Source organism: Microtus pennsylvanicus, chromosome 5 (genome assembly GCF_037038515.1).
Source record: "Microtus pennsylvanicus isolate mMicPen1 chromosome 5, mMicPen1.hap1, whole genome shotgun sequence".
In the NCBI taxonomy this organism is placed as follows: domain Eukaryota; kingdom Metazoa; phylum Chordata; class Mammalia; order Rodentia; family Cricetidae; genus Microtus; species Microtus pennsylvanicus.
In genome coordinates this window covers 88,280,927-88,298,643 of record NC_134583.1, presented here as the reverse complement: position 1 = coordinate 88,298,643, position 17,717 = coordinate 88,280,927, and the positions used below count along the sequence as shown (strand labels likewise).

Sequence of the window (17,717 nt, the reverse complement as noted above, 5' to 3'; positions counted from 1 at the left end):
GCGCCCCAGTTGCTATGGAACAATCTGTGCACTGTAAAAGTGCATTATTCTCATTGGTTAATAAAACACTGACTGGCCTATAGCTGGGCAGGAAGAGATTACACATTGCTAAGAGTTTCTGTTGCTGTGAAGAGACACCATGACTACAGAAACTCTTATAGGGAAAACATTGAATTGGGGTGGTTTCAGAGGTTCAGTACATTTTCATCCATGGTGGGGAGCATGGCAGCATGCAGACAGACATGGTGCTGGAGAAGCAGCTGAGAGTTCTACATCTTGCAGACAATAGGAAATGATCGTGCCGGGCGATGGTGGCGCACGCCTTTAATCCCAGCACTCGGGAGGCAGAGGCAGGCGGATCTCTGTGAGTTCGAGACCAGCCTGGTCTACAGAGCTAGTTCCAGGACAGGCTCCAAAGCCACAGAGAAACCCTGTCTCGAAAAACCAAAAAAAAAAGAAAAGAAATGATCGTGACACTGGGAGATATCTTGAGCATAGGAGACCTCAAAGTCCTTCCCCCCCCCCCCCCCCCGTGACACACTTCCTCCAAAAAGGCCACAACTCCTAATAGTGCCACTCCCTATGAGCTTATGGGGCCAATTACATTCAAATTACCACATTCCACTCCCTGATTCTCATAAGCTTATAACAATATCATAATGCAAAATGTCCAATTCAAAAGTCCCTATAACCTATCACAGTCTCAACAATGTTTAAGAGTCCAAAGTTCAAAATCCCTTTTGAGATTCATGCCATTTTATTTTTTTTGAGACTGGGTTTCTCTGTATAACAATTCTGGCTGTCCTGAAACTCACCCTGTAGACCAGGCTAGCCTCGAACTCACAGAGATCCACCTGCCTTTGACTCCCAAGTGTTGGGATTAGAGGCATGTACCACCACCACCCAGTTGAGATTCATGCAATCTCTTAACTGTAATCCCTTATAAAATCAAAATCAAGGGCTAGAAAGATGGCTTAGTGGTTAAGAGCACTGTCACATGGCAGCTAACAACTGTCTGTAACTCGAAGATCTGGCACCTTCATACAGATATACATGCAGGCAAAATACCAAATGTACATAAATTTTAATTGTTTTAAAACATCAAAATAGAAAAACAGATCATGTAAGTTCAATCTAGAATGGCACAAGATACACATTATCATTCCAAAACATTAGTGAAGGGAGCAAAGTGAAGAAATACTGGGCCCAAGCAAGACCTGAAACCACTGGACTCTTTTTCTCTCTCTCCCCTCCCTACTCCTCACTTAAGCTGTATCTGCATAGCACGTCTGTCCCTCACCTGCTCTGGGCTCTTACCCACTGTGGTTTGGACCCACCTGCCAAGGTCCCTCTCACGCAGAATCATAAAGTGGGCAAACTTCAAACTCTGCATCTCCATGTCTGATGTCAAAACGCTCTTCAGATCTCCAACTTCTTTCAGCCTTATTGACTGCAACACACTTCTTTTTTTTAATTAATTTATTTTGTGTGCGTGCATTGGTGTTTTGCCTGTGTGTATGTCTATGTGAGGGTGTCAGATCTTGGAGTTAGAGACAGGTGTGAGCCACCATGTGGATGCAGGTGGGTCCTCGGGAAGAGCAACCAGTGCTCTTTGCCATTGAGCCTTCTCTCTGCCTGCTGGACACTTCTTTCCCTCCTGTTCCTCCAGTGGAGGCTGGTTCCACTTCCTGTGAGCAGCTCTCCTCAGCAGGTCCCCACCACTCTGGCGTCTCTAACATCTTGGGGGTCTCCAAGGCAATCCAAGTTTCTCCCTCACAGCTTCACACAATGGTCTCTCTGGGCTCCATTCAGGGACACCCCTGACACACGCCCATCCTCAGCAGCTTTCCTTAGTCTCGGGGGCAAATTCCATAGCCCACTTCCTCTATCCATAACTCTAAAGACAGAGGCTCAGCTGTTTGCTGGGGCAGGAACCTGGCAGCCTAATCTAATTACATCCTGCTTTCTGTCCCTCATTGCCTAAGTCTGGCCGTCCAGGAATTTCCTCTGTAGATCAGGCTGGTCACAGACTCAGAGACCTGCTTGCCTCTGCCTCTGGAATGCTGGGATTAAAGGTGTGCCCCACCACACCCAGTTCTAAGTTTTTCTTTAGTTTCTTCTCACAAATTGGAAACTTAGCAGGGTGGGAATTTGCCCTAAAGTCACTGTTCCCTTTAGCCCATTTCTTAATCAGTCTATTTCCTGGGAAATAGGATTTAACTCTATTCTACTTTCTGGTGTGTTTTTTTTTCTCCTCAAAATTTACATTTTGTAATTTACCCTGCTCAGCTTGCACCTTTTCATTATAAATCTTCACTAGAGTTACCACTAATAATCACATAACAGTCTATACTAGGCTGTGTTGGGATTTCCTCTGCCAATTTAATCCAAAACTCTTCACTTTTAGCCTCAAGCAGACTCTTCAGACAAGGACAAAAGGCAGGTACTTTCTTCACCAAAATATCACAAAAAAAGATCTCTAAGCTACATACTAAAGTTCTTCTCCTCTGAAACCTTTCAGATGAGCCCCCACAGTTCAATAACTCTTAGCACCTCTGTCTTCCATGCTCCTGCTAGTATGGCCCATTAATCAATACTTTCATAACCCAAAGTATCAATGTCCATATTCCTCCAGACAAAAGCATGGTCTGGGTTATCACAACAGAGCTCCAGTCCCTGGTAACCAACTTCTGTCTTAGTTGGGGTTTCAGCTGCTCTGAAGAGACAACAGGACGACAGCAACTCTTGTAAGGAAAGCATTTAATTGGGATGGCTCACTCCCAGGTCAGAGGGTCAGTTCATTACCACGCGAGGAACACACAGTGCAGGAGAAGCAGCTGAGTGACCTCTGTCTTGAGCACAGGAAGCCTCAAAGCCCACCCCACAATGACACACTTCCTCCAACAAGGTCATCCCTACGCCAACAAAGCCATACCTTCTACTAGTGCCACCCCTATGAGCTTACGGGGGCCAATTACATTTACCAAAACTCTGCCTCAAAAAAAGAAAGAAAGAAAGAAAGAAAGAAAGAAAGAAAGAAAGAAAGAAAGAAAGAAAAAAGGGCTGGAGAGTACGTTCTGCTCCTCCAAGGAACCCAGGTTTGATTCCGAGCACAGACATAGCAGTTCCCCACTGTCTGTAACTCAGTTCCAGAAAACCTTACGTCCTCTCCTAATGTCCTTGGGTGCTCCATGCACACAGTGCTCAGATATACATTCAGACAAAACACCCATATATTAAAATTCATTTTTTTTGTTGTTTTTGTTTTTTGATACAGGGTTTCTCTGTGAAACCCTGGCAATCTTGGAACTCCCTCTGTAGGCCAGAGATCAAACTCACAGAGATCCACCTTCCTCTGCCTCCCAAGTACTGGGATTAAAGGCACCAGGCTAAAATAAAATTAAAAAAAATATAAGTAGCAAGTACAATTTCTGAAGGCTTGGGGATGGGTGCGTGTGCTGTTGAGCAGCACAGGAACAGCCCCAGCTGAACCACCCCTCCACACCAATTTCTTCCTTTTTTTTTTTTTTCCATTTACTGATCACCCATCAGCAGCCTGGCAGGAAATCAGCAGCTGGAAGTGGAGGAGCCCAGAGCAGGACAGATTAAAGTAGTCCTTCCCTCAGGGAACACCGTAGTCCGAAGTGACCAGATAACAAGACAAGTGGCTAGAAAGGTTGAACCACAGACAAGATTAAGTCCTGAAAGCAAGATAAAGGGAAGAGAACAATCAGAAAAGGCCCAGCCCTCCCTCCCCAGCACCCTGGAGACAAAACCAGCTGCCTAAACAGAAGCACAGAAGAAACCACTAAGGCTTGCACACCAGCCTCTGCTAGAACCAACAAAAGCCACAAAGCAAGAGTGAACATTGCTCCTTGTTTACCTGGGACGAGGTGATAAAAAAGAATGAACCCAGCCGGGCGGTGGTGGCACACGCCTTTAATCCCAGCACTCGAGAGGCAGAGGCAGGCGGATTTCTGTGAGTTTGAAACCAGCCTGGTCTACAAGAGCTAGTTCCAGGACAGGCTCCAAAACCACAGAGAAACCCTGTCTCGAAAAACCAAAAAAAAAAAAAAAAAAAAGAAAGAAAAAAAAAAGAATGAACCCCTTTGTTAGGTAGAGAGGAAAAGGGGAGGGACAGAGGTAGTGGGTAATATACTCGGGGGTGTTTCATGCAATGCAAGGGCCTACAGGAGCATAGAGAGTGTAGAGAGACAGCAGCTGTCTCTACTTCTGGGGGACCCTGTGTCGGGTGAATTGAGAGTATGCACGTTTGTGCCACTGCATTGGCAACGGCATGCCACTTGGCTTCCATGATGGTTTCCTCACACACTCCCAGTGACAAACTATTTGGACTAGAGGTGCAAGAGGGAAGAACTGGTCACCGAGAGCCTTAGCTGCCTGAGAACAACAGCTAAGAAGATGGTCCCTTTGCCAGGTGGTAGTCATGGCAGCGCACACCTGTAATCCCAGCACTCAGGAGGCAGAGGCAGGCAGAGCTCTGATTTCAAGATTAGTCTGGTCTACAGAGTGAGTTCCAGGACAGCCAGGGCTACACAGAGAAACCCTGTCTTGAAAAACAAATAAAAAAGATGGTTTCTGCACAATAGACCAGGCTGGCCTTGAACTCACAGATCCTAGTCTAGCTCTGGGATTAAAGGTGTGCACTATCACTCTTTTCAAGGTTTGATAATTTTGTTTTTTCTTTGTTTTTTTTTTTTTTTGGTTTTTCGAGACAGGGTTTCTCTGTAACTTTGCTGCCTGTCCTGGAACTAGCTCTTGTAGACCAGGCTGACCTCTAACTCACAGAGATCCGCCTGCCTCTGCCTTCTGAGTGCTGGGATTAAAGGCGTGTGCCACCACTGCCCGGCTGATAATTTTGAAATGTAGTAATAATCACTGTTCAAAGCAAAACAAGATCAAGGAGAACCTGGTGGTTCTGGGTTTTCACTGAAGTAGAAGTGGTAACTTAGTGTCTTATCAGACTACAAACTCTCCTGGTAGCTGCCAAAGTTAGGCTTAGTGGAAAGATTGTATCTTTGTTTATTTGCAGGCAGGTACTACCACTGCTACTGCGCAGGTGCACACATCACTAGCCCCAATCACTTGGCGACTATACTGTTCACTCATTCCGGATCATTGGGCCCTGCCACCACGTTACGAGCAGCATTTGGAACGACAGGGGTGAAGGGCCAGGAAGCTGTAATAGCACTCATTGAAAGTCATGGAGCTAGGCCAGATAAGGAAAAGATTGAGTGGGGCATGTTCCTTGTCTCTGAGTATCTCCGTTGGTGAAAGGAAGCCGAGTCCTTGCTGAAGACAGAAGCTATGAGTATATAAGGAAGGCACTTTAAGCTGGGGGTGCAGCTAAGTCTGTAGAGTGCTTGCCTAGCATGCATGAAGCCTTGGGTTTGGTCTCAAGCAAGCCATCCAGCTAGATGTGGTAGCAATTTTAGCACATGGGAGATGATGGCAGACAGAAGTTCAAGGTTACCCTAAGGTACATAGCAAATTTGAAGCCAGCCTGAGCTACATGAGACCCTGTCTTGGGAGTGGGGTGAGGGCACTTTCTCATATTTTGGGTGTCTCAGAAGAGAGCTCCCTGTCACAGCATATACTCAAATTGTGAAAGATGGCACCAAATGTTGAGTTCATCCCTACTCATCCAGTTTGTGGATTTTGTGATGGGGATGAGCTTGCTGTCAGCTCCGAGAGTTGTCAAACAGGAGGTTAGGTGAGGATCTTGGCGCTGGCCATTGTTATAGAGAATCGAATCAAGCCTAGGTTTGAGAGGACTGGTAAGTGTATTTCTCTTGTCCTTTTTCTCTCCTTCCAGATTTATTTATGTGTGAATGAGTGTTTCAGCCACGTGTTTGTCCTGGGTACCACATGGCTGATCGGTGCCTTGCAGAAATTAGAAGGTTGCCAGGCGGTGGTGGCGCACACCTTTAATCCCAGCACTCGGGAGGCAGAGGCAGGCGGATCTCTGTGAGTTCAAGACCAGCCTGGTCTACGGAGCTAGTTCCAGGACAGGCTCCAAAGCCACAGAGAAACCCTGTCTCAAAACACAAAAAACAACAACAACAAAAAAGAAATTAGAAGGTTGCACCTGATGCCGTGGAAACGGAATTACAGATGGTTGTGAGCAAACACATGGGTGCTGGGAATGTAACCTGGGTCCTCAACCACTGAGCCATCTTTCCAGGAATTCCCCTCCCCTCCCCCCACTTTTTATAAACTGGCATCTACTGTGTGCTGCTGTATTCTCTGTCTTGAGCTACTTTAGGTCCTGACCGGCAGGTGATGACCTGTATTCGAGAAGGCAAACCAATGGAATGTTAGTAAGGTTGATGCTGCGGGTGTGCTGTGGAGGTCAGAGAGTGCTGTAAATCTGGTAGGCTAAGGACCAAGGTGTCCTAGGTCTCTGTTGCTGTGATGAAACACCATGACGAAAAAGAACTTGGGGGGATTGTTTGGCTAACTGCTCATCAGTGAAAGAAGTCAGGACAGGAACTCAAACAGGGCAGAACCTGGAGGCAGGAGCTGATGCAGAGGCCATGGAGGGGTGCTGCTTACTAGCTTGTCCTCCCGGCTTGCTCAGCCCGCTTTCTGGCTCCCCGTACAATGGACCGGACCCTCCCACAACAGGAGTGCCTGCAGCCCGCGCTTAGGGAGACATTTTCTCAGTTGAGGTTCTCTCCTCTCCGATGACTCTAGCTTGGGTTAGGTTGACATAAAACTAGCCAGCACAGAGGTCTTTCCTTCCAAGTTGGTGCCACCTAATCTGAGGCCCCCAATGACACCACCCCAGACCAAAGATAACAACTCCTCTGACTTCTATCTGGTCAGCTCTGATGGTCCCCTCAGAGACAAGGGTCTTCTCCACCATTCTCAGCCTGCTCCTTTCCATCCCTTCCTCCCTTTTACCAAGAAGCCTCCTTCTGTTCCCTCACAACAACTCCGAAGCCAGGAAGGGGGATGTCTCTAGGAACAAACAAGCCTAGGGAGGGGAGTCAGATGTGGATAACGGCAGTACCCAGCTCAACAAGCCTTTGTGAGCCTTAAGCTAATGCGCTTAAAACATCAACCAAGGCCGAAAGTTGGTGGGGCACGCCTTTGATCCCGGCACTCGGGAGGCAGAGGCAGGAAGATCTCTGTGAGTTCGAGGCCAGCCGGGTCTACAGAACGAGTTCCAGGACAGACTCCAAAGCTACACAGAGAATCCCTGTCTCGAAAAACAAAAACAAACAAACAAAAGATAGCAACCAAAACACTTGACTTTGCTCAATCAATAAATGTGGACTGTCTTGCTCCAGGATCAGAGGAGGTCGGATCTTCTAGCTCCTCAGTCAGCACTGGTCAGCCACTGAGCCCCAGGGTGTTGCACAGACCAGGAAGCTCTGGTCCCAGGGGGCAAGTCCAGCCACGCCCCTTCGGTGTCCCTTCAGGGTTGGCCCCACCCCGGAGCCGGCAGGCCCGCTGGGCCCCTTTAAGACAGACAACTGGCCTGCCGAAGCGCGTTTCGCCCCCTCCGACGCCGCCGAGGTAGCGGCTTCACCTTTAAGGCGGCGCGGGGACTGCTGGGAAGGCCGGCGGGATGGAGGCAGCTAGACAAGCTCACGGTCGCGGATCCGGGTGAAGCGGGGCAGAAGCCGCAGCCGGAGACTGACCCAAGCAGAAGGTGCAGGTTGGCGCGGGCCGGTTTGGCCGGGAGACCGAGTCAGACCCGACAGTGAGGAGCGGCTGCAGGTCGGCCTAGAGGAGGAGTCGTCGTGGGCGCGGCCTGTGGGAGGACCCGACCGGCCTGCGGGGAGGGGGCGCGGTCCTGGGCTGGGGTTGGGAGCGGGGCCTTTTCTAGGGAGGGTCTGCGGGCGTTTGGCCAGCCTGTGGGAGTGGTCGCTGTGGGCGCGGCCTGCAGAAACCTGTCCCGTTACTCTAGACCGCTGCCCCGGGGGCGGTGGAAGGGGGAGTCTGGGCTCAGCCTGCCCTGGGGGAGGGGCTCTACTGTTCCGCTTGCCCTGGGGGAGGGGTCTGTCGCCTGAATCCCGACCGCCCGGAGGGGCTGTGGTCTCCGGCACAGGAACGCCTACGATCCCCCTACAGTACCCTAGTGCTCTGTGTCTGGACATGGACAGTTCCGGGAAAGCCCCGTGGCTGGGCCACGAAAGCCTGTCTGAGCCGGTGGTCTAGGGAGGAATCAGGGTCCAGCCTCACTTGCCTCACCGCATTGCGTCTCCCTAGGCGAGACGAACTTGGCGCGCCCCCTGTAGGCCGAGGCTGGCACAGTGCGGGCTGCGGACTGGGGGATCTGGGCACCCTTGGGGACCTAGGCGTACGGGGACTTCCCGGTGTTTACCTAACCTTGGGTGCACGGTGGTGTGACCCTTGGCCGGGCGCCCGCCGTCCGCCTCTTGCCTCCGCAGAAGACACTACCATGGCTACGATGGTGCTTCCGCGGGAGGAGAAGCTGAGCCAGGACGAGATCGTGCTGGGTACCAAGGCTGTTATCCAGGGTTTAGAGACCCTGCGCGGAGAGCATCGTGCCCTGTTGGCTCCCCTGGCTTCTCATGAGGCAAGCGAGGCCGAGCCAGGCTCGCAGGAGCGCTGCCTCCTCCTGCGCCGCTCCCTGGAGGCCATCGAGCTGGGACTTGGGGAGGCTCAGGTAGGTCAGTGTTGGGGCTAAAGTGGAAGATTACTAGAAAGGTCCTGGAAATGTAGGAACACTCTCAGTGAGGAAACACTTGTCTCTGGAAGTGCCATGCTAGGACAGTAAGTAATGTTAAATGAGTACACTTTAGAGATGCCAGCCCTGCCTGGGTGGATACCCCTACCTCCACATAAGCTGTGCCATTCAGGCCCCGTTCTACCTAACAGACTGGGTGGCAGAGGAAAACAGAAATGCTTCAATAGCCTCCTTTCACAATTCAATCTTGCATTAATTCATTAAGCTCTGTAGTTTTACCACTTGCTTAGTGTGTGCCAGGCAGCTCGCCAATGTCAAGGATGCAGGATTCAACAAGGCAGACAACATCCTTGTTCTCACTGGGCATGCTGTCTGTAATCCCAGAACCTGAGAGGCAGAGGCGGGAGGAGTTCAAGTTCCAGGCCACTTTGGGTCACATGGTGAGACCCTGTCCCACCTTACTTCCCCCTCCAAATTAAGATTTTTACCCCTATGCAATATATGCACATATACACATTTGATTAATTGCTCGGAACAAATTGTGATCAGTGATTCAAAGACAGTAAGATCTTGTGAGAGTTTATAGTAGAAGTCTTGTCTATTGGTCAGGCAAGACTTCTCTGAGATGACATTAACTCAAGAGCTGAAGGAGGAAATGGGCCAGTGTCCAGAAGAGGCAGCTAGGCTAGGGGAGAACTGTGTGACTAGAGCTTGTGGAGGGGGACAGGAGAGGCCTGTGGGGAACAGAAGCCAACATATGTCCAGGGCATCAGGAAGCCTTGGGAGGGCGCTAACAAGCAGAGAACATAGTCCGACTTAGGTATTGAAACTCACTGTGAGCTATGGAGAATTAACACTAGCAGGTCAAGAATGGACTTGGAGCAGTGATGAGGAAGCCACTGCTGGGCTTCCGATGAGATGGGCAACCATGAAGACACCAGTTCTAGATCTTCTGGAAGGAGGCTTAGCAGGACCAGGGGAGGAAGAAAGAAAAGGCACAGAACAGGTCCTGGAAGTTTGTGATTTCGGCAGGTTCAGTGATAAAAGAACCTGGATTACTTAGGAGTTCTGCTGAGGCCCCCATAAAGAGGACTGTTGGGCAGGGAGGGGTTAGGTTCTGTGGGAAAGGGTTTTAGTCTCTTTGGTTCTTGGCCAAGCCACTGCCTGGCTTCAGAATCTTGGGCTGCTTGTATTGTCTTGGTTTCCTTCTCTTTAAAATAGTGATCATGCCATCTGTTGTGTATACTTCCAGATTGCTTAGGGACCACTTTGTTTGTTTTGTTTTTTTGAGACAGGGTTCTCTACATAGCTCTGGCTGTCCGGGAACTCACTGTAGACCAGTCTGGTGTTGAATGCACAAGGATCCACCTGCCTCTGCCTCCTGAGTGCTGGGATTAAAAGCGTGTGCCATAGGGACTTTTATTTTTTAACTAGTGGTTATAAAAATACCTGTCCCTTAAACTGTTTTCAAACAGCTGGGTATGGTGATGCATGCCTTTAATTCCACCATTCAGGAGGTAGAAGCAGGCAGATATCTGAGTTTGAGACCAGCCTGGTCTACTTAAAGAGTTCCAGGACAGCCAGGGCTACACAGAGAAAAACCTGTCTTGAAAGAAAAACAAAAGTAAATTAAATTTTAAAATGTTTGTAAACAAATTAAAAAATGCAGGGCCCTAGACTTCCCAGGCTTCTGGAAAGGCAGTGTCGCCCCCTTGGGCACTTAGCTGTCAGGTACAGAGAGGCAGAAGGGGCTCCTCTCTCACTAGTGTGCAGCTCTTTCACAGACTGGGAGCAGAACGGCATAAAGGGTTCCCGCAGTGGAGATGGGGTGGAGGGAAAGCATGCCTGAGAAGAGACAATGATTCTGGCCCTTGAAGCACAGACAGAACCTGGAACATTAACATGGGCTTCAGATGTTGAAAGAGCTGAGTGAAGCTAAGGGCTAGTGGATCCTCTTACCTGTCCCTGGGTTGGTTCTTCAGACTGTTTGGGGACATGCTGCTTCTCTTCCCTTCAGCAGCCAGAGTGCTGTGGACGCTCAGAGAAGTCAGTATGAGGTCTTTCTGTGGCCTTTCGGTCACCTATCAGGATTCTTTGAGCAAGCACAGCGCTGGGCAGGAAGCAGTGATACATTGGCCATAGCTGTAGTGGGTGGAGTGTAAACTGAAGAACTAAAGGAAGTCTGAGAGCTCAGAGATCCCACAGGGATCCTGGCAGTCAAAATTACCAGACCTCCTCTTGGTTTGAGCCCTCTACTGAAGTCTGACCCTGGGTAGGGGAGAACTCCAGCCTAATAGCAAAAGCTACTCTCAGTCATGGCCAGGCCTTTCACTGGCTCCCCAGGTGGCTGAGGCTGTAATTACAAGCTAAGGGATGGCTAGGACTCTGACCTTCTTCTGCCTGACTGCACAGGTGATCCTGGCACTGTCAAGCCATCTGGGGGCTGTGGAGTCAGAGAAGCAGAAGCTGCGGGCTCAGGTGCGGCGCCTGGTACAGGAGAACCAGTGGTTGCGTGAGGAGCTGGCCGGTACACAGCAGAAGCTGCAGCGCAGCGAACAGGCGGTGGCTCAGCTGGAGGAAGAGAAGCAGCACCTGTTATTCATGAGCCAGATCCGCAAGCTGGATGAGGATGCTTCCCCAAATGTGAGCCTCAGCTGGCCAACATCCAGTACCACATGCCCACTGATACCTGTGCCATCTTCTCTGACACTCATTCCTGTCTTCCTTTCCAGGAGGAGAAGGGTGATGTCCCCAAAGACTCCCTAGATGACCTGTTTCCCAATGAGGATGAGCAGAGCCCAGGTAGAGAAGGCCACTTAGCTCTGGGTTGAGGGAACCAACAGTCGTGTAAAGTCCTAAAGGTCACAGGAGATGGAGGATTAGTGGCATCTGTGTTCTTTTTGTTCATTTCTGATCACATTATCCCAGCATGTTATGACTTAGAAGGCAAGTCTTCCCTGTTGCATCTTATATCCCTGAGTTCTGTGGTGAGCATGGGGCATGCTTAGCAGGTCTGGGGATCTGAATTTGGCTCTACTGTTAGTTTCTTTCTGGGCCTCCCTAGACAGTCAGAGAAAACTCATCCAGGGCCTTGCTGAGCTGGTCATGATTGCCTCACTCATAATGCAGATGAGATGAAGGGCTGGGACTCACTCCTTGTACAATAATTAGACCTACTCTGTAAGTGCAGAAGCTGAGGCAGGCTGGTGGCTTGCCCAGGAACACATGGGCAGAAAGCTAGGCTGACATATGCCAGCCTAGCTCAGAAAGGAGAAGGTACATCTAACTTCCTGTCTTTGGTCTTGTAGCTCCCAGCCCTGGAGGAGGGGATGTAGCTGCACAGCATGGGGGCTATGAAATACCAGCACGGCTCCGTACCCTCCACAATCTGGTAATCCAGTATGCTTCACAAGGCCGCTATGAGGTGGCCGTGCCCCTCTGCAAGCAGGCACTGGAGGATTTGGAGAAAACGTCAGGCCATGACCACCCTGATGTGGCCACTATGCTGAACATCCTGGCACTGGTTTATCGGTAAGGGCCCTCTGGCTGTGTGGGCACACCTGTATCCTTCCAGATGGATGTCTCAAGGGACAATTGAGCAGCCGAGGAAGGGCCTGCATATATAGAGCTGGCCTCCAGCTGGAAATAAGCCTGTCAGAGCTTTAAGAAAAGATTGGCTGTGAACAACAGCAACGTGTCACCTGAAAACACCAGGGTCACAGGGAGTCAGCATAGCTTCCCTAGGCACCCAGGCTTGAGTATGGGCTTTGAAACATCAATTGGAAGCCGGGTATGGTACTACACACTGTAATTCCAGCACTTAGGAGGTAGAAGCAAGGCAATCAGAAATTGATTACACAGCTAGTTCAAGGTGAGCCTAGGATACACAAGACCCTAGAAAGAGAAAGGATGAGGAAAGAAAAGTGATGTGGAAACATAAATTGGCCCAGAACTCAAAATGGGTGACAGGGTTTCTGTGGCAAAAAGTGACAACAAGCCAAGGCACTGGGGTCACTTAAAGTTGAGTGTTGCTCAGGGGTCTGGGTATGAGGTGAGTCCTTAGTGATGTGTGATAAACTGCCTAATTTCCACGCTGTCAAGGGCAGGGCTGTCCAGGTCTCCCATGCTCTGAGTTGCACTCCTGTCATGACCTCAGGAGGAGTGCCTACGGGAACTGCGGGCCCCTGGGGGCAGGCTTCAGCCTAGAGGACATCCCTGAATGTCCTGCCTGCTCCCAGGGACCAGAACAAGTATAAGGATGCTGCACACCTCCTCAATGATGCCCTGGCTATCCGGGAGAAGACGCTGGGCAAGGACCACCCAGCTGTGAGTAAGAATTGGATTGAGTGTGGCCTCCTCCACCCCTCACAAATCCCAGCGTTCTTGCCTGTTGGGGCTCTGAATGAAGGCACCTCCATTCTCCTACACCCAGGTGGCTGCAACCCTGAACAATCTGGCTGTTCTGTATGGCAAGCGGGGCAAGTACAAAGAGGCTGAGCCACTGTGCAAGCGAGCACTGGAGATCCGGGAGAAGGTGGGAGCAGATGGGGCTTAGGAGTGCTGGCCAGACAGAGTAGAGTCTGAGCAACTCTGACCACAGCCACTGACTCTTCCCAGGTCCTGGGCAAGTTTCACCCAGATGTGGCCAAGCAGCTCAGCAACCTGGCCTTGCTGTGCCAGAACCAGGGTAAAGCTGAGGAGGTGGAATACTACTACCGGCGGGCCCTGGAGATCTATGCTACACGCCTTGGACCAGATGACCCCAATGTGGCGAAGACCAAGAACAATCTGGTGCTCTGAGGCTGGGTGGAGGCTGGAAAGGAAGGAGGCAGGGAGAGAGGGCTGATGTCCAGGAGGAAGGAGAAGGAAAACTAAGGTCCCTGTATGCCGCTTACCCACTGTCTTTCCTCTCCAGGCTTCCTGCTACCTGAAACAGGGCAAGTACCAGGATGCAGAGACCCTGTACAAGGAGATCCTTACCCGTGCTCATGAGAAGGAGTTTGGCTCTGTCAATGGTGAGTCCATGACTGCCACATGCCTCCAGTTCATTCAGCAGAGACCTACTCAGCCAGGAGCATCCAGTATAGTACTTGGCTTTGCAGACCATCCTGTCTAGAGTTTGGCAGGAAACCCAGCCTCATCTGTGAATGGTGTCTGCAGGAACCCACTCACCTAATTCAAATTGGAAAACCCCATGCTGAGTCATCCCCCCTTTGTTTTCTTTTTTTTGTTGTTTGTTTGTTTGTTTGTTTGTTTTGTTTTTGTGAGACAAGGTCTAACTATGTAGCTCTGGCTGTCCTGGACTCACTATGTAGACCAGATTGGTACCTGCCTCTGCCTCCCAAGTGTTGGGATTAAAGGCATGTGCCACTATGCCCAGTCTTTTTTCTCTGCATGACAATTGCCGTTTACTTTGAGAGCTGGTCCAAGTGTCTTCCCTTCTCAGAAAAGCCTCTGGCCCCTATGACGAGCCATTTCCTAGTCCCCATCCTCCAGCCTGGCCCCTCTTTCAGGCCAGGCTTAGAACAGTCTCAGGCCAGTTTTCGACAAGTCTCTGGTCTGAGGCTTGTAAGGGCTTGTAAGGGCTTGCCATATCACTCCTAACACCACCTCACTTATAGCCATTTGACACAGACCTATGGCCTGTTCATCTGGGTGCAGCAGAGGGTTAGTGATGTTTTGGGTTTGCTTCTTGTTCATCTAATCAGCAAAGCCCAGTGCTGGTCCTGGTAGCTTCCTACACACCTCTGTCCCTTTCCCCAGACATTATTTAGTCCCTGTCCAGCCCACCTGTAAAGACCTATATGACAGGCAGGTGATAGTTCCTTATTTCCTCCTAGGAGAGAACAAGCCCATCTGGATGCATGCAGAGGAAAGGGAGGAGAGCAAGGTAAGTAGTGCTGTGGGCAGAGCTTGCACATGTGGGGCGGGTATGAGGCTGGATGTGTGGAGCTGAGAACTTATTCCCATCCCTAACTGACTGGTCTCTCTCAGGATAAGCGCCGGGACAGCGCCCCCTATGGGGAATATGGCAGCTGGTACAAAGCCTGTAAGGTTGACAGGTGAGGGCTGATAGGTCTGGGTCAGGGGTAAAGTGAGGACCAAGGAAACAGTGTCCTTGGTCAGTGAGACCCAGGCCTCACGCTATCCTTTCACCTCTGAGATACCTCTCTTCTGCTAGCTCATCTCTCAAAGCCTGAACCCAAAAAGACTGTGTACTGGGACAGCTCCCCTGGGACTGGTTTGCTCACTCCTGGGTCTCCTAGCTTCTGGTCGTGTTGGCAATGTCCTAAGAGAACTAGAGGGCCAGGCCAGGTTTCTAGCCTGAGAGTGGTTCTCTCAGGATGGGACAGAGCAATGGGTCTACCACAGGGTCAGATGAATAGGAAAGGGCAGATTCTGGATGGCCTGTTGGTCCCCAGAACCCCCTGTGGGACTCCCTGCTATCTGTCTACAGTCCCACAGTCAACACCACTCTGCGAAGCTTGGGTGCTTTGTACCGGCGCCAGGGCAAGCTGGAAGCTGCACATACACTGGAAGATTGTGCCAGCCGTAGCCGCAAGCAGGTGGGCCTCCATGGTGGGAGAGGGTGAATAGGGACCTTTGAGGCCCCACGTGTGCTTCAGCCAGGGCCTGATGCTTCCTGCCCCCTTTCAGGGCCTGGATCCTGCCAGCCAGACCAAGGTGGTAGAACTCCTAAAAGATGGTAGTGGTGGACGAGGAGACCGCCGTGGCAGCCGAGAGGTGTCTGGGGGTGCTGGGCCTCGGTCTGAGTCTGACCTGGAGGAGTCAGGGCCTGCAGCTGAGTGGAGTGGGGTGAGTGTGGGGGGCTGAGATAGGGTGTAAGGCTACAAAGAAAGTAGGGCCTAGAGACAGTTCTTCCCCACAGGATGGCAGTGGCTCTCTGCGGCGCAGTGGCTCCTTTGGGAAGCTCAGGGATGCCCTGAGACGTAGCAGTGAGATGTTGGTCAGGAAGCTGCAGGGGGGTGGCCCGCAGGAGCCCCCTAATTCTAGGTGAGTTTTTGTCTCTGATCATATCCTGTTGGCTCCAAAGTGACTTCCCATCTCTCCCAGGAAACACTACCACCAAGTTTGCTTTATTCTGCCCTCCATCCAGAGACCCAGCCTGATGTCCCTTTATTGCTTCACCATGAATAAATCCTGGTTCTCTTCCCTCAGGATGAAGAGGGCTAGCTCTCTCAACTTCCTTAACAAGAGTGTGGAAGAGCCAGTTCAGGTAAGAATGGAGGGCATATGGCCTTAAGCAGCTTAGACCCAGACCTCTAACCCACAGTTCCGGGCCCTTGGTCTGTGTATGTCCCCACCCAACTTTCTCTGGTGAGTCTTCATCCAGTACCAGCTCTGTCTGGTTCCACGCCTGCTTTGGGCAGGGAGGAGAGAGGTACAAACAACTAGGGGCAGGCAGGAAGGGCATACAGCTCTTGCCCTGGGGCAGATATATAGTCAGCAAGTATCCGTTTGAATCTCTCGGGCCTGAGGTGTGAGCTAAACTTTAACTCTGGCCAGTCTTTGACTCACTGGATTTGGACTAGAGACTTGGATTGGGTCAGGCCCTTTTCATCATCCTATACTCTGCTGTGGACCCCTCCCTTTACCCCTTCCCCTCAGTCCCAGCAGCCTAAGTCTAAGCCACGTGCTCTCTCTCCTCTGCCCACAGCCTGGAGGCACAGGTCTTTCCGACAGTCGCACCTTGAGCTCCAGCTCCATGGACCTCTCCCGAAGAAGCTCCCTCGTGGGCTAAAGTTGAAGGGGCAGCCAGTCGCCAGAGCCTTCATCGGACACGATCCCTTACCCCAGCCCTGCGCATGGGCCTGCTGCTTGTCCTGCCTGCCCTCCCAAGGACCCCTGTCTTTTCTGTTCAAACTCAGGGTAACCTCTTCCCTTGTCATCTCAGCCCTCAGCCAGGGCCCTTGGAAGCCGGGTCGGCCGGCTCCAACTCTGTTCCTTACGTATTCCTTCCAGCAGGGGGCCTCTCTTCCCTACATTCAGGGCCGGTGGGAGTGGTGGCCTGCCTACCCAACCCCCAAAGCCAAGAACACTAAGTACTTGCTGTCCCTCAGCATCTTTGCCCCCCCCCAACTTCCGGCCGTTGCTTCTGTATATAGAGAAATAAGTTATTGGCCGTGTCATCCTCAGTCGTCCCCCTTTAGTCCACGGTATTCCCGGGCCGCCACCTGCCTCTCCATTCTCCAGTGGTACCGCCCAGGCCTTAAATCACCCCCGTTCCGAGTGGTGGTATCTCCCAAGCTCCAAGTTCTAGGAGCAGAGCCTCCGAAGGGTTCCCCAACCTCCTCGCCATCCTGGTCTTGGAGGGATGTGCTCTACCCAACCTTGCAGATGCCCGGACTCCCACACCACCGGGCCCTGTGTTGACTCCCGGACTTATGCACCGTCCTTCCCACCCAGCTCCGCCCAGGCATGGCCTGACCCCGCCCTGGGCACGGCCCGCTGAGCCATCCTGCCACGCCTTTCTTGCCTCAGCTTCTCCTGTACCCTCCACACACCCCCGCAGTAGGAGGGGCTACCCTATTCGTTGGGCGCGGCAGTCGCTCTCTATTTTCAGATGTTGCTGTAGAAATAAAGACGATTTGAATCTGAGCCAGGCTTGTTTTGAGAATGCCCAAAGCCCCTGAGCATCCCTAGGTTGGGGTGGAATCTGAAAGAGTGAGGGACACAACACACATTATGCCCTGTCCCTTGAGGCTTGAACTAATACTTTGCCCTTGTCACGAACTGTTTGAGGGGATGCTACAGATTTGGGATTTCTCCTAAAGCATACTCTTATGGGGTTCTAGACAATTCTGTCTTTGATGAGTTCTACACCTTAATACGTTCTTGGACTGAATTGAATGTCCCGAGACGATTTTTTCCTGTATGTAATTAATACTGGTGGTGACAGTTCTGGGACGGGCTGCGGAGTGTTCATCCCATAAAGAACGCCGAATAAGTCAAGTTTCTCCGGTCCTATATACCTTGTACCTTCTCGTTTAATGATTTCAATCTGAGAACAAAG

At 51.1% G+C, this 17,717-nt stretch overlaps 1 protein-coding gene and 1 long non-coding RNA gene across 2 annotated transcripts; one reads left to right on the top strand and one right to left on the bottom strand.

Annotated features, from left to right (window-relative positions):
- The first annotated feature begins 7,347 nt into the window (after nucleotides 1-7,347).
- On the top strand, nucleotides 7,348-17,302 carry Klc2 (kinesin light chain 2). The gene is made up of 16 exons (XM_075973097.1): nucleotides 7,348-7,749; nucleotides 8,424-8,662; nucleotides 11,096-11,326; nucleotides 11,416-11,485; nucleotides 11,992-12,214; nucleotides 12,922-13,009; nucleotides 13,116-13,217; nucleotides 13,301-13,474; nucleotides 13,599-13,698; nucleotides 14,524-14,573; nucleotides 14,678-14,745; nucleotides 15,141-15,249; nucleotides 15,341-15,499; nucleotides 15,573-15,697; nucleotides 15,863-15,920; nucleotides 16,362-17,302. The coding sequence occupies exons 2-16, from the start codon at nucleotides 8,435-8,437 to the stop codon at nucleotides 16,443-16,445; spliced, it is 1,869 nt and encodes a 622-aa protein (XP_075829212.1). The 5' UTR covers nucleotides 7,348-7,749; nucleotides 8,424-8,434; the 3' UTR covers nucleotides 16,446-17,302.
- On the bottom strand, nucleotides 9,036-11,186 carry LOC142850053 (uncharacterized). Its single transcript, XR_012910644.1, has 3 exons — nucleotides 11,074-11,186; nucleotides 10,643-10,711; nucleotides 9,036-9,070 (listed from the first exon to the last, which is right to left on the bottom strand). It is a non-coding gene; the product is annotated as an uncharacterized LOC142850053 (long non-coding RNA).
- Nucleotides 17,303-17,717: the final 415 nt, after the last annotated feature.

Coding starts and splice junctions, on each gene's coding strand:
- Klc2 (XM_075973097.1), top strand. CDS start 8,435: ATGGCTACGATGGTGCTTCCGCGGGAGGAGAAGCTGAGCCAGGACGAG. Junction 13,010..13,115: donor TGGGCAAGGACCACCCAGCT/GTGAGTAAGAAT, acceptor TCCTACACCCAG/GTGGCTGCAACCCTGAACAA. Junction 13,699..14,523: donor GGAGTTTGGCTCTGTCAATG/GTGAGTCCATGA, acceptor ATTTCCTCCTAG/GAGAGAACAAGCCCATCTGG.